This window comes from Danio rerio, chromosome 7 (genome assembly GCF_052040795.2).
Source record: "Danio rerio strain M-AB ecotype USA chromosome 7, GRCz13ab, whole genome shotgun sequence".
Classification (NCBI taxonomy): Eukaryota; Metazoa; Chordata; class Actinopteri; order Cypriniformes; family Danionidae; genus Danio; species Danio rerio.
The window spans coordinates 4,613,571-4,628,573 of NC_141027.1; the positions used below are offsets into that span (position 1 = coordinate 4,613,571).

At 36.9% G+C, this 15,003-nt stretch overlaps 2 protein-coding genes across 2 annotated transcripts in view; both read left to right on the forward strand.

Annotated features, from left to right (window-relative positions):
* si:ch211-272h9.3 overlaps positions 1-15,003 on the forward strand; it is a 151,163-nt gene that overhangs the window by 53,886 nt on the left and 82,274 nt on the right.
* On the forward strand, positions 11,721-14,140 carry LOC100334522 (C-type mannose receptor 2-like). The gene is given in 4 exon segments (XM_087260420.1): positions 11,721-11,848; positions 11,941-12,294; positions 12,621-12,974; positions 13,131-14,140. Coding segments are annotated over 4 exon segments (1,107 nt in total). The 5' UTR covers positions 11,721-11,811; the 3' UTR covers positions 13,493-14,140.

The following is a 15,003-nucleotide window of genomic DNA, read 5'->3' on the forward strand; positions in this document are numbered from 1 at the left end:
TTGTGTCGATATCAAACAAGCTCAACCACAACTTAAGAAATCAGACATTATGTCAGATTTCATGGCAATTAACGGCAAAATCTTAGAAGAAATTGTGCTAGTTATGAAAACATCAACCTGCAGTCTTGACACGCTCCCTACATCATTCTTCAAAACGGTGTTTACCTGTTTAGAAATGGATATTCTAAAAGTGGTAAATGCTTCACTTCTCTCAGGGATTTTTCCAACCTCACTTAAAACTGCAGTTGTTAAACCCCTCTTGAAGAAGAGCAACCTGGATAACACCCTATTGAGCATTTACAGACCAATCTCAAATCTCCCTTTCATTGGCAAAATCATTGAAAAAGTTGTTTTTAACCAGGTTAACAAGTTCTTAAACTTCAGAGGGTGTTTAGACAATTTTCAATCGGGGTTCAGAGCACATCACAGTACAGAGAGCGCTCTTATAAAGATAATCAATGATATACGCCTAAATACAGATTCAGGTAAAATAACAGTGCTGGTATTGTTGGATCTCAGTGCTGCATTTGACACTGTCGATCACAGCATACTTCTGGATAGGCAGGAAAACTGGGTTGGGCTGTCTGGCACGGTCCTCAAATGGTTTAGATCTTACCTTGAAGGTAGAGGTTACCATGTCAGTATAGGTGACCATAGGTCGAGGTGGACACCCATGACGTGTGGAGTCCCACAAGGCTCGATTCTGGCACCTCTCCTGTTCAACCTTTACATGCTCCCTCTAAGCCAAATAATGAGAAAGAACCAAATCTCCTACCACAGCTATGCTGATGACACTCAGATCTACCTAGCCTTACTGCCTAATGACTACAGCCCCATTGACACCCTCTGCCAATGCATTGATGAAATGAGCAATTGGATGTGCCAAAACTTTCTTCAGTTAAACAAAGAGAAAACTGAAGTGATTGTGTTTGGAAACAAAGATGAGGTTCTCAAGGTAAATGCGTACCTTGGCACTAGGGTTGTAACAATATACCGGTATGACGGTTTACCACGATTTGAACGTGCACGATTATCATACCATGAACAATTGCATATCAACGGTTTTACCCCTTAAAGACAGAGACAGCCGCCCGCGGCTAAAAATAAGTATTGCTCTTAAATGTTTAATAACTTTTGATCCGCTGATCCGATTCATACAATTCAAAGATTGGCATAAAGAAGAGAGTCTCAGCTTTCCAGTGCTGTATCATAACATAACATTCGCGGACTTTCAGAGGCTCCGGAATCAGTGCGGTTACGTCATCAACATTTGACAACGCTGATTTGACAAAGAAACGCTCGTCACTGTGTCTCCAATCAGAGTCATCTGTGTCAAATCAGACATGATACATTGATGCATTGTCCCTCCTCCATGCCCAGATTGGTTCAAACTCGCTATATCACAACCAATAAGCATAGGTTTCGCTTTTGTTTGTGGACCAAGCTTTTTGAACAACACGGAATGAGAGATAGGCATACATTTATGCGCGGCTAAATAAAACGCAAAAAAAAAAAGTTTTGCATGAAATAATTCTCATACTAAGTACTTTTGCATGCACAGCAGCACAGAAACATGACAAAACAGTGACACAGCAAAGACGAACTGCTGCTCTTGCTGTTATAAATATTTATATCTATTTTTTACTGAGGATTTGCACCATGTTTATTTGGACTTTATTTGGACTTTGACACATTATTTATTATTTTCTTATTTTTATTTGTTCATTGTAAGTGGTGTTGTTTATAGTAACTAAAAATATATTATTTGGAAAAAGTCAAATTTGCTTCACTGTTCTATTATTTTGTAACATTTGTAACATACCGTATACCGCGAAACCGTCAAACCGTGGTATTGTTTTAGACGATTATCATACCGTGAAAAATTCATACCGTTACAACCCTACTTGGCACTAAAGGTCAAACAACAAAAAATAAGGTCAAGAATCTTGGTGTGACTCTTGAGTCAGATCTGAGTTTTAACAGTCATGTCAAAGCAGTCAGTAAATCAGCATACTATCATCTCAAAAACATAGCAAGAATCAGATGCTTTGTTTCTAGTGAAGATTTAGAAAAACTTGTTCATGCTTTTATCAGCAGCAGGGTGGATTACTGTAATGGACTCCTCACTGGTCTTCCTAAAAAGACAGTCAGACAGTTGCAGCTCATCCAGAACGCTGCAGCCAGGATTCTAACCAGAACCAGAAAATCAGAGCACATCACACCTGTCCTCAGGTCTTTACACTGGCTGCCAGTTACATTCAGAATAGATTTTAAAGTATTATTACTGGTCTATAAATCACTAAATGGCCTAGGACCTAAATACATCACAGATATGCTCACTGAATACAAACCTAACAGATCATTAGGATCATATAAACTAGAAGTTCCAAGAGTTCAGTCAAAGCAGGGTGAATCGGCTTTTAGTCACTATGCCCCTCGCTGCTGGAATCAGCTTCCAGAAATGATCAGATGTGCTCCAACATTAGGCACATTCAAATCAAGACTGAAAACACATCTGTTTAGCTGTGCCTTTACTGAATGAGCACTGTGCTGCGTCCGACAGATTGCACTATCATGTTTTTCTCTTCTTCTTCATTCTTTCATATCACATTTTACCTGTTTTTATGTTTTGTTTTGTTTTTATGCATTTTTATTATTTGTTTTTATTTTTATTTTACTTGTTTCTTTTATTCTTGTTTATGTAAAGCACTTTGAATTGCCATTGTGTATGAAATGTGCTATATAAATAAACTTGCCTTGCCTTGCCTTGCCTTAATCATATTATCAAAATGAAATACATTTCCTAATATTTTGTTTTGATTGTTTAGATAGTGAAACAGCAAGCAGGATGAGGTGAATGAGGTTATAAAGTACACTGTTCCCTTTGAAGATTTACTCATGCGTCAGCAGGCAGTTATTGTTATGTTTATTATTGAATATAGGCTGAGTGAATAGTGTGTTGAATAAGCTAAACTAACTGTAGTGTATGAGTGTGTGTGTGAATGAGTGTGTATGGGTGATTTCTGATACTGAGTTGTGGCTGGAAGTTTATCTGCTGCAGTTGGTGGTTCATTCCGTTGTGGCAACCCCTGATAAAAAAGGGACTAAGCCAAAGAAAAATAAATGAATGAATAAATGAATAGTGTATTTTTAAAACCTAACAAAAATCTTTATGGACAGTGTACAGAAGCTAAATTGAGATTAAAGTCTGTATTTATTTATTTATTTAATATATGTGGCTTTTGTGTTTTATAAAATATGAGTTGATAAACATATTGGACATGCACAGATAGATAGCATTTTAATTGTAGGTATAGTGGGCTGCTCTGACCCAAAACGCCAGGGATGATTTTTTGCCCCAGTCCAGCCGTGATGATCGCCTTTATGTTTCCCTTTTAAATGTAAGGCTGTTGCATAAAATGATAAAGGAGCATTAATTTATAAGTGATATACCTTTGCTGCGTTCTTAATGTTTCAATAATAAGAGTAATATGCTCCTTAATGTTTTAATAACGCATATTAATCTTTACACCAGATTAAAGACACAGCAGCCAGTAAGTTTCAGTTGTCAAGAGTTATTGTCAAGTTTAAATGGTGTGTTTTGATGCATGTGTCTATGAGAGACCGTCTGAAAGTGCACGCTTGACAGTTTTATTTTGGAGATAAAAACACAATATGAATTCAACATACAGACATAAAACTACAAATTATGTGTCCACTTTTGTAGGCTCAACATAATAGTCATATCTAGACAAAATAGCCTAAGCTATATTAAAAATCGTTTAAAGAATTACAAATATTGAATATAATAAACCCACATTAAATAAATAAACCAATATAAAACTAACAACAGCTGTAACAATTTAGTTATATACAACACAAATAAATTAAACAGTCTCAAGCCATTTCAAAATTCGTTTTACATGGCCTATCTGAGAAAAAAAAAAGATTTTATATATTTATGAAAAACAATAAACAACAAAGGAGATTTGAAATGAATATTTTTATAAAGTATTTGGATACGATGATATTAGACCAGCTGAAAGCTGAAAGACCAGCTGAAAGCAGGTGCATTGGTTGTGCGCCTCGCTTATACATTGTCTGATAAACGCAGGATGTACAGCAATACACGAATATCTTTACATTTGTAAAAGAATTAAAGGGTTACAATATATTACAGAAAATTACAAAACATATTATTTTCTACATAAATATAAAAGCCACTGCCTTCATGCCTTCTTCATCTCGGGGGCTTTTTTAGTTTTTTCATGACAACTTTCTTTTGTGTAATGTTATTATTAGCACTATTGTTTATTATCTGCATGTAGATTTGTCCACCTGTCAGGTTTTGGACCATATGGGGCATACCTAAAGGATTTTTTTTTTTAAACAACAAACAACGGAGGAGTTTTGAAATATTGAAAATAAGTATTTGGATACGATGATAAAAATTAAATTGTGCAAACACAGCATTTTTTGGGTTCTAACAAGTGTTTGTTTTTATATAACGTGGTAAAAAATATATAATGTAGAGCAGGGGTCTCAAACTCAATTTACCTGGGGGCCGCAGGAGGCAAAGTCTGGGTGAGGCTGGGCCGCATAAGGGATTTCACACAAAAAAAAGTCCTCAAATGTCATTATTAACAGTTTTAATTATTTCTTCTGAACATGAAGTGTCCTGAACATTATTAGAACATTAAGTGAAGATTATGAACAGTTCTTCTGAACATGGCATCTTTTGCCTACTTCTTGCTGCCAGAGACTTGACAGCGCTTCTTCTCACAAATCTGAACCACATTTGGCTTTAGAGCGGAAGCAGTTGAGACCCTCAGTATGGCTTGGGGGAACTCACTCAAAACTTCCATTTCCTCACCTAAAAAAAAGGCGTATATATGTATAAATAAAACACCCCCACCCCACTCCAGTCACATCAGTCTGTGCCAGTCTGTAGCTACCTATAATATCTATAAGATGCAGGCTGTAGCTAGGTAGGTGGCAGGCTGCAGATAGGTAGCTAAGTGGCAGGCAGGGGCGGGAACAGCTTACCTTGGTTCTGGCCGGCGCGAGTTCCCTCCTTACACTTCCCAGCCGTCACAGCGTCTAACAAAGTGCGTGGTGACGTCATCGGCATCTCCGCCCCTTTGTTTACACGGCGGGCGGGGAATGCCAGTGACCGCTGTGTACACTCTCTCTCCCCGCTCCGCTGATTCTGTCAGTGTACAGCGGTCGGCGCGGGCCACAAAATATTGCACTGAGGGCCGCAAATGGCCCGCGGGCCGCGAGTTTGAGACCCCAGATGTATAGCTTTATTATAGCTGCTGAGCAAAATTAATTATAGGCTATATTTGGTCCCACTTTATATTAAGTGGCCTTAACTAATATGTACTTACACAGGAGCTAATAGTTTGTTACAATGTACTTATTGTGTAAATACATGTATTTACTGTGTACTAATGCTCGATTAAATACTTGCATGTAATTACATCTGTAAATAACTTTTGTAATTACTTTTGTAAATACACTGTTGACCATCCCTTACACCTCACCCACCCTTAAACCTACCCAAACCACCAAACCTGTCCATAACCAAACCCCTATCCCAACTCAAGAGCACCACAAGTGTTCTCAAATACATTATCAACACAGTAAGTACATTGTATTTATTTTCTGATGTAAGTACATAGTAGTTAAGGACACTTAATATAAAGTGGGACCCTATATTTTATTACTTGCTCTTGTGTCCTGAAACACTTAACACTTAACACCGAAAAATATGCAACATCCTTAAATTATTCTCTAAAATAAAGGGGAATCACCTATTAAGTGTCATATAGCCTAAGGAAATATTAATATGTTTTAGGTCTCTCCAGAGCATTTGGGCTGAATGTTTGAAGATGTCTATAAAAACAAGGATGTTATAAAATACATTTCATACAGAGTTATGATCAGAGAATTTCTCTGTTGTTATATTATGGATGGTGCACTGGGTCATCCCTTTGCTAGAGGGAAGACCACTTGATGTACGATGCCAGCAGTCGTTCGGCGAGTAAACATATAATGAATGAGAACGCACAGGCCTGTGCGGTTAGACATAATGTAATGCTGTACAGTACCGTGTGTTTTGTTTGTTTCAGTTATCGTAATTTTAATGCTCTTATGATGATGCGATGGTTGCTTTATCTGCCAGATTCCCACTGAAGTGGGGGGTGAGGGAATTATATTTTTGAGGGAATCATATTTTTTAATGTTTTATATATGTTCAGAATTGATATTAAGTTTTTTTCATATTTTTGATGTTTTATATATGTTTAACATTGATATTAAGTTTTGACTGATGAAATGCTCGTTGTTTGAAATATGAGCCTATCGCTTTGTTTGAAATGTGAGCCTGTCGCTTAAGCTTCGCTTCTAGAGAAACGGGGTTTTTCCACAGAAGTAAGACGAGAGATCTGAGCTCATGGAAAGCTGTGCTTTGGTACAGGATGTGGCTTAACACCTGCAAGGAACCAGCATTTCATAGGCGTATCTCAATCTGTGTAGGGGTGCATGTGTGTTTTGTGTGTGTTTGTGTGTGTGTACAGGCTGCTGGCTGATTCTAACTGGCTGAGATGAGATCTGATGATGGATTGGAGGCTCATCGAGAGTGGGGAGGAGACAACCAAGAATAAAAACTATTGTTTTATGATTGTACGGCACTACTGGAGCGCCCAGTGTGCCTTATGCATGGTGGCTATTCAGTATTCCTGAGCTCAGACATTGTTGATCTGATTCTCTCTTTTTTATTAAATTTTGATTACTTGATAAAGTTAAGTTTCCTGCGTCTACTTTCAAGCGAATCCTGAACTCGGGGAGGGAAAAACCATTTTCCTACAGGGGGTTGTGTGATATTTGATTTGGAGGACATTCTGGGGGCGAGCTGTACGTGACGCGCTGCGAGCTACTAGCCTGACAGTGGAACCGCAACATGATTCCGGCCTCACTACTGCTCCTGCGTTATTAGCATGGCCCGGCTGATAAAAGCATTGGCCTGACAGTGGAAATGTGGCTAATGTTTTATGTGTTCACAGCAGGGGCGCAACTGCACATTTACTCAGATGTATGCGAGTTCAAGTTTTGCGCCCCCCCCCCCCCCCCCCCCCAAATATATTCAGTAGGCCCACACGGAGTCTACATGCGCAGACATCTGCAGTTTTCTACAGATTTTTAGCCCATCATTGAGTCTATGTATTTACTTGTGTAAATTTGTGTACATTTATAACATTTATATTAACTCTGTATTTAAATTAATTTAACTAATATTATTGTGATATAATAATAGTAATATTAAAATGTTCATATGATTTATTTACAATACAGTTGGTTAAGTAGTATTTTCTGCCTGTAATTCTTAGCAGAAATAGCAAAAAATGTTTGCAGATTCTGTCTGGCCCTAATATTTAGGGTTGTAGCCTACTTTTAAACATACATTTTGTGTAATCCCTCTTATTTTTGCAAAATAATTAATTAATAATAATAAAGAAAATTTTTCAAATTACTCATACCTTTTGAGCTCAACTATAAGTATGATTTGACCGTTTATTTTGATAAAACTTTTACATGAACTTTACGCATGGATGTGTGACTGCATGTTATTGTTTTCAATTATTATGAACTAAAATGTGTGTGCCAACGTATGCAATTCATACCTATAAACCCTCTCATTTTTGCCATATTAATTCTACCATATTTTATCATTCTATCCGCTCTTCCGTGTGTGTATTTTCCCGTATTTCTTCTGCCTTTGTAATGTTTCTATGAAAAGTGAAAGTAGCAGCTACACAGAGCCGATCTCAAATGTGATGCAAGAACTGTTTAAGAAAATTAAGCTTTCACATTATTTTTGGATTGACAACACATTAAAATTAATGTAAAAACGGCAGCGTTCACGTCCTTTCTAGTAAAGCTTTGTGCGTCTATTGCCGCCCTTATGCAGCCTCTGAATCCATATAACGGTACTGAGTGACGGACGCACCCCATAGTGATAAAGACGGCTTCTATACACGCGATTTGAAGATGAATGAAAGCGCATACTTTAAGATTCAGGTGTGTAAATAGACAAATACACAATAATATGTAAACATGTTTTATTTGAAACACAAGTAATATTATCTTAAATTAGCATAAACAAAACAAATGTTTTCATTGCATTCTTAAAGTCAGACTCACACCTCTGTTATCAAACAAAACAGAGGATCAAACTAAATTCATTTTTGCTCTTTTGTAAATAACTATAGTAACTGTAATCAATATTTAAATGCAGTAAATAAAAAATGTTTTCTTTTGAAGTTGACGGTCCATAAATCTACTACTATCAAAAGCGTTTACCATAAAGTTAACTTTACACCAGCTCATCATGGCTTTAGCCTATAGAATTATAGTGTTTTTCGCATACTATACAGGATGCAAATATGCGATTTCGGACGCAGTTCAGGTGTGGCCGTGCGTCACTGTCCCCCTGCCTGGACAAAACCACCTCGCCTGCATTTATTTTAAGTAAAAGCCCATGCATGCGGTAACTGAGTGGCGATAATGAATAATTAATGATATGGCTGCCCGTCGCTCCCAAAAACTTTAGAAGTTGATTAAACGTATGGTAATAATAGTGTGGGTTAAGCTTACCAATCCCTTATTATCAAATTTGTCATGGCAGTTTTCATTTTAAGGCATGGTTTGTTCTCTTTTTGTTTTCTATTTCGCGCTCCACGTCTCTTTACTCTTCTCTCCATTTTGAACATGTGACTGTAACCGAGCAACGGATCAATCAAATGGTCAAAGAAGAGGGAGGGGGGGTATAATTTTTTTATTCAATAAAATACAATTGTATATTTATATAAAATGCAGGATAAATATTTTTAATCAAAATATGTATTTATATGTATAAAAAATATATAATTATAAGAAAAAAATTAAAAATAGTTTTGGCACAATGGCGCTCCCCCATGTGTGGTGCCCCTATGCGCCGCATATACTGCATACCCCCTTTTTGCGCCACTGGTTCACAGTTCACAAACTCTGAGTTAACTGAACTTACTCCAAAGAGTGGTATTAGTACTGATACACCTTGAGTAAGCAGGTTTAGTTTTAATTAACCTACAGTTCAGAGTTTAGCAGAGGGTAAGTTAACTTTGCTTTCTGGAATTTACCGCAGCTCTTCAGACTTTACAGAAATATCCAGACAAATGTAATGGAGTTGATTAGAGCTAAAACTTACAGAACAGCCCTGTATGAATGCAGAAGAGGTACTGAGCTGTTATGAGAAAAGTATAATAGACAGCAACAGAGAAGGGTGTGTAGTGCTCTACCAGGGTATTGTGTGACACACTGGATGGAAGTGGATAAATAAGTAAAATAAATGAATAGATATTCAAATATTAGGAGTGACTTAGCTTTTTATACAAAAATAGTTGATCTATCTATATATTTTTATTTAATGTAATCTATATTTGCTCAAACTTTATGGAAAACATTGTTACAGAGCTTGAATCAGTTTTTGTTCACATTTGAACAAAAAGTGACGTGTCCAAAATGATGCATACCCTTCTCAATAATCAATAGAGAAGCCTTTATTGGCTATTACAGCAATCAACACCTCCTATAATTGCTGACCAGCGTTTTTACATGTCTCCTCTGATATTTCTGCTCATTCATCTATAGAGATGAGCTCCAACTCTTTCAGGTTGGAGGGTCATCACGTTGCCATCAAGCTGATATTTTAGCTTCTCCTTAGCTTCTCAATTAGATTTAAGTCAGGACTCTGGCTGCGCCACAGCAAAAAAAGTTTATATTTTGTCTGATAACCATTTCTTTACTACTTTTGCAGTGTATTTTGAGTTATTGTCATGCTGAAATGTCCACTGGTGTCCAAGGCTAAGATTCTCTGCAGACTGACTGATGTTGTTGAAAATGTTCATGTTTGCTCCCTATTCATGGTGTTATTTACACTGATTAGGTTCACTAGTCCACCGTCTGAAAAACACCCCCTAAAACATTAGACTCCCACCACCATGTTTGACATTGGGGTTGTTGTTCTTAGTGTTGAAGGCTTCTCCATTTTTATGCCAAATGAAGGCTACATCATTGTGGTGACACAATTCAATCATTACAATCTGTGTCTGCCTTTAAATATACAGTTGAAGTCAAAATTATTAGCCCTGCTGTGATTGTTTTTTATTCAACCCAAGCTCATTCTGGAAACGTAGCCCCGCGGACGTTTCTGGAGACCGTGATTTACGTGGCCGGAGGTATGTAAAGGCAGCGTTTGGTTTTTTTCGAGCGAATGCTGCGGGGCGGTGTGGCGCCGCTCCGCCCCTCCTCTTCGCGCTCGCTGGCCGACGGCTCGCTTCCGAGTCGAGGGCTTTCCCGACGCAATCAGTTTGTCCGCCTAGCTCACAGCGTTGCGTCGGCGGAGCGGAGGGACCGGAGGAGGAGGAGCCGGAGCCGGCCGCGGTGGACGACGACCGGGATCGAGTCTGGGGAACAGCAGGTTCCGGAAATCAGGTAAGACGAAAAACGAAATCCGGATCCGCCCGAGATGTCACTCGCGGATCCGTGAAAAAAAACACTCGAATACGTACCTCCCAGGACGTAAAACGCGATCCGCAGAAACGTCCGCGGGGCTACGTTTCCACAATGAGCCCGGGTTGTTTTTATTTGTTTATTTTTTTATTAATTTATTTGTTTTCCTTTTGCTCATCTGCTGTGTAAAACATATGATGAAATAGTTAGCAGTACATTCCATTGTGGCAACCTCTGAAATAGAGACTAAGCCAAAGGAAAATAAATGAAAGAGGACAGATTTTTTTTTCACAGTGTTTTTTATAGTTTTTTTTTTTCTTTTGGAGAAAGTCTCATTTGTTTTACTTTAGCTAGAATAAAATAAGTTTTTCGATTTTTAAGCCATTTTAAGGTCACTTTTTTAACTTTACCCTAAATAACCTATTTAAGCCTTTAAATGTCAATTTAAGCCTGATAGAAGTGTCTTGAAGAATATCTAGTCAAATATTATTTACTGTCATCATGACTAAGAGAAATTAAATCACTTATTAGAGATGAGTTATTAAAACTAGTATGATTAGAAATGTGCTGAAATAAACTTCTTTCTGTTAAACAGAAATTGGGGGGAAATATACAGGAGGGCTATTATTATTATTATTATTATTACTTTTCCAATTTTCCAAGGTAATTTAAATGATCCATAATAGCTGCAAATTACAAGTGTTTGCTTGTCTGGTCAATATGTGCAAATATATCAAGAAAAAAAATTGCACAAACAAATTTACAGAACTGAAATACAAAACAGGGACTTTTACAGTCATAAACAAAATACTTGATGTGCTAAAAGATGGATGAGAGCAGATATAGAAGAATCACACATTGTGAGAAATATTACAGTAGACTCGATTCTCGACCACATTCAAATAAACTCACTTCAAAAACATACAGAAGCAATGATCAACAGAGAGGAAAGAAATATGCAAATACGCCAGAATGAGGAAGAAAATGGAAACGTATTTTGTTTAGAGTAATAAAAAATATGCAAAGTGTTGAATGATAGATGAGAGCAGGTATAGGATAATCACACTGCAGACAGAAACACCAGACTGAGGACAGAAACACACCAGCTCTGAGGTAAGAACAACTCACATCTTCATATTACACTTGATATTCTTCATTATTGTGTACTCTGCATTTATATTTCTTTTTTAACTGTTGTTATGTTTTAAATTAATCTGATTGTTTACATGTTTATCTCTATGTGTTTCTTCCTCAGAAATGGCTCAAACTCTATATTTCCCTCTTCTCCTCATTGGTGAGTGTGTTTGTAGTTTTATTTATGGTTTATAGTTTCATTAGGTTTGACTCTGTTTTGAACAACATTAAAGCAAAGTGTCTCTTTCACAGCTCTCTGCTCCATATCTGAATGTGTTCAGCGTCAGTATCACTTTATAAATGAGAAGAAGAACTGGACTGAAGCTCAGAGATACTGCAGAGAGAAATACACAGATCTGGCCACTGTTGACAACATAAACAACATGATCCAGCTGAACAAGAGTGTGAATGTAAATTATGGAGTTTTCTGGATTGGTCTTCAGGGTACAGATGACAGTAAATGGCATTGGTCTTCAGGTGATCCTGTGCTCTTTCTGAACTGGGCATCTGGACAACCACACAGCGGTGATAATTGTGCTGTTATGACTAATGGAAAGTGGTTTGTTGGGGCATGTACTGCCACCTGGACTTTCATCTGCTACAACAGTGAGTACAAACATTTATAATAAACTTTAATTTAACAAAAGATTATTTAAACAGAATAAATGTGACATAAAAAAAATTACATTGCAAAATAAATTTCTCAAAAAAAAAAAAGTCAAATCTGCTGTGTTGTTATGGCAGGTGTTTTTGACAAATATACGACTAACTAAACTAAAAAAGACATAGTGAATTATCAGTTAGTTTAAAGAATAAAAATAGTAACCATAGTAATATTAATAAACAGTTGTTTTTAACATCTCACAGCTGTTTCTGTTCACATACAAAGCAGAATAAAAATAAACTGATAAAATAAATGTATTTTCTTAAAGTGAGCAGAGGACTGGTGTTTGTCAATCAGACAATGAACTGGAGAGACGCTCAGAGTTACTGCAGACAGAATCACATTGATCTGGTCAGTGTGAGGAACCAGAATAAGAGTCAACAGCTGGAGAAGTTCATTAATGACAGTCAGACATCTGGATCTTCAGTCTGGATCGGTCTGTTCAGAGACACATGGAAGTGATCAGATCAGAGCAACTCCTCATTCAGATACTGGAAAACTGGTGAACCTAGAAGTCAAACTAACGAACACCGTGCAGCAGTTGAACAGATTGTTCAGGGACAATGGAGTATATACATGTCTAATATTACCAATAACCAGTATCCTTTTGTGTGTCATGAAGGTGAGCAGATGCTCCAAACACACTCAATCCATCATCAGCTCCAGATCTCTTAAAGTTGACTCTACATGTCTGACATGACAGATTCCTCCACAGTGTTTGTTCTGCATGTTGTTGTTGATCAGTCTCTCTCTAGTTTCTGCTTTGTTTTGTGTCCAGATAAACTGATTGTGATCCAGCAGACAAAGTCGTGGTCTGAAGCTCTGAGATACTGCAGACAGAATCATGTGGATCTGGTCTCGGTTCAGTCAGTGGAGATGCAGCGTCGTGTGATGAACGTGGTTAAACTGGCGTCTACTGAGGCGGTGTGGTTGGGTTTACGTCACTCCTGTGCTTTGGGCATCTGGTTCTGGGTGAGTGGACAGACCGTGTGCTATCAGAACTGGGCTCCAGGGAACGGCACATCAGAGGAGGACTGTGAGCCCACAGTGAGATCTGGAGCAGTTCAGTCTGGAGGAGATCAGACCTGGATCAGCCGTCCTGAAACTGACCGACTCAACTTCATCTGCACAAACTACTGAGAGTGAAGAAGTAAGATGAGGAATGTGTTCATTTATCACTGAAGTAATAATTTTACATGAAATCTTCAACATCAGCAGGCATTAATGCATTATTATAGTGATGAGCATATCTGAAGAGCAGCTTGTGGGGATTTGAAATCTTTCTGAAACTACACTGTTAAAGCTGGATTATGTCAACTCAAATTGGGTAAAATATAGAGAAACCCAAATGTTGGTTCTATAAATTAATCTGACAGTCATGTGATTTTATTGAGTGAAGCTTTGATATTTCATACGTTATGCAGAATTAATATAAATTTCAGTGCTTCATCACTTCTGAGTGAAGCTTCTGTGAACCCGTGTCCGTATAATCGATAGTTTTTTACAATCATCAGTTTTATACATTTATACATGATCTTTCTTAATTTCTTGTGTTTTGTTTAACTCTGTATGATGGTTATGGCCTTGATGGGTAATTATTTTTCACCTATAGATTTATCTATTATTTCTATCTTGTCTTTATATTAATATGAATCACTGAACATTATGTACCTCAGTGAAATTCAAAAATGATTTTTCTTTAAAAATAAAGTTTGTTGTTAAAATATTTACAATCATTTTGTGTTGAAATGTTTCACCAACACCAGCTGAAATAAACATGTAAAACCAGTAATTTTTCTTCTTTAGTGTTTTCTCATCAGAGTTAAATGATATAATGTAATGTATTAAATACTGAGGATAATCTGTCTTTATGCAGATTAATTTACAGGGATTTGATCGATATGCACAAACATTTCTACATTTAGTATTGAAAATATTTCAACAATAACAAACAGTAAATTTACATTTTAACACATTTCAGACGGCCTTTTATAAAAAGATAGTTTTGTAATTTACTTTTTGAACATTTTTGCACCAAATGAATGACATTGAAATAAATTTAATTAGAACAATAACAACATCTGATTCTAGTTAAACAATAACTCACTGTTCATCAGTTTTACGTCAGATACACTATGTATGTAAATATTGTCCATCCAGAATGTCAAAGCCTGCTGTGTACATAAGCAAATGAATAATGACAATGTGCACATATACAAATGTATTCATGTTTTATAAACAAACAAACAAACAAAAATAACAGGAGTACACATCAGAAATATAAAAGAAAACTAAAATAATACATTACATATAATGAACAATAGTCCCCTTTCGCAGTGTATTACTTGTAAATCGTCATTATTAGCATTAACATTTTACCTGTATTGCTGTCAGAAAGAGCAGCTTTCTAAAATAACCCCAACACTACAAGATATTAAAGCTGAATTTGTAAGTTTTTGGCTTATTAGTGTGCAAGTAAATGTGCTGTTTTTCATACCTGCTCACACAGAACAACCAGTGTCCTGCAGAGTTCACACATTTATTAAACACACCTTGACAGCGGGTTAGGGGACATACTTGGATAAGTTTGAGGACATGTTTTAGCAAAAAAACTCAGCTTTCAGCTCCAAAAACAGAGAAGACTGAGTAGG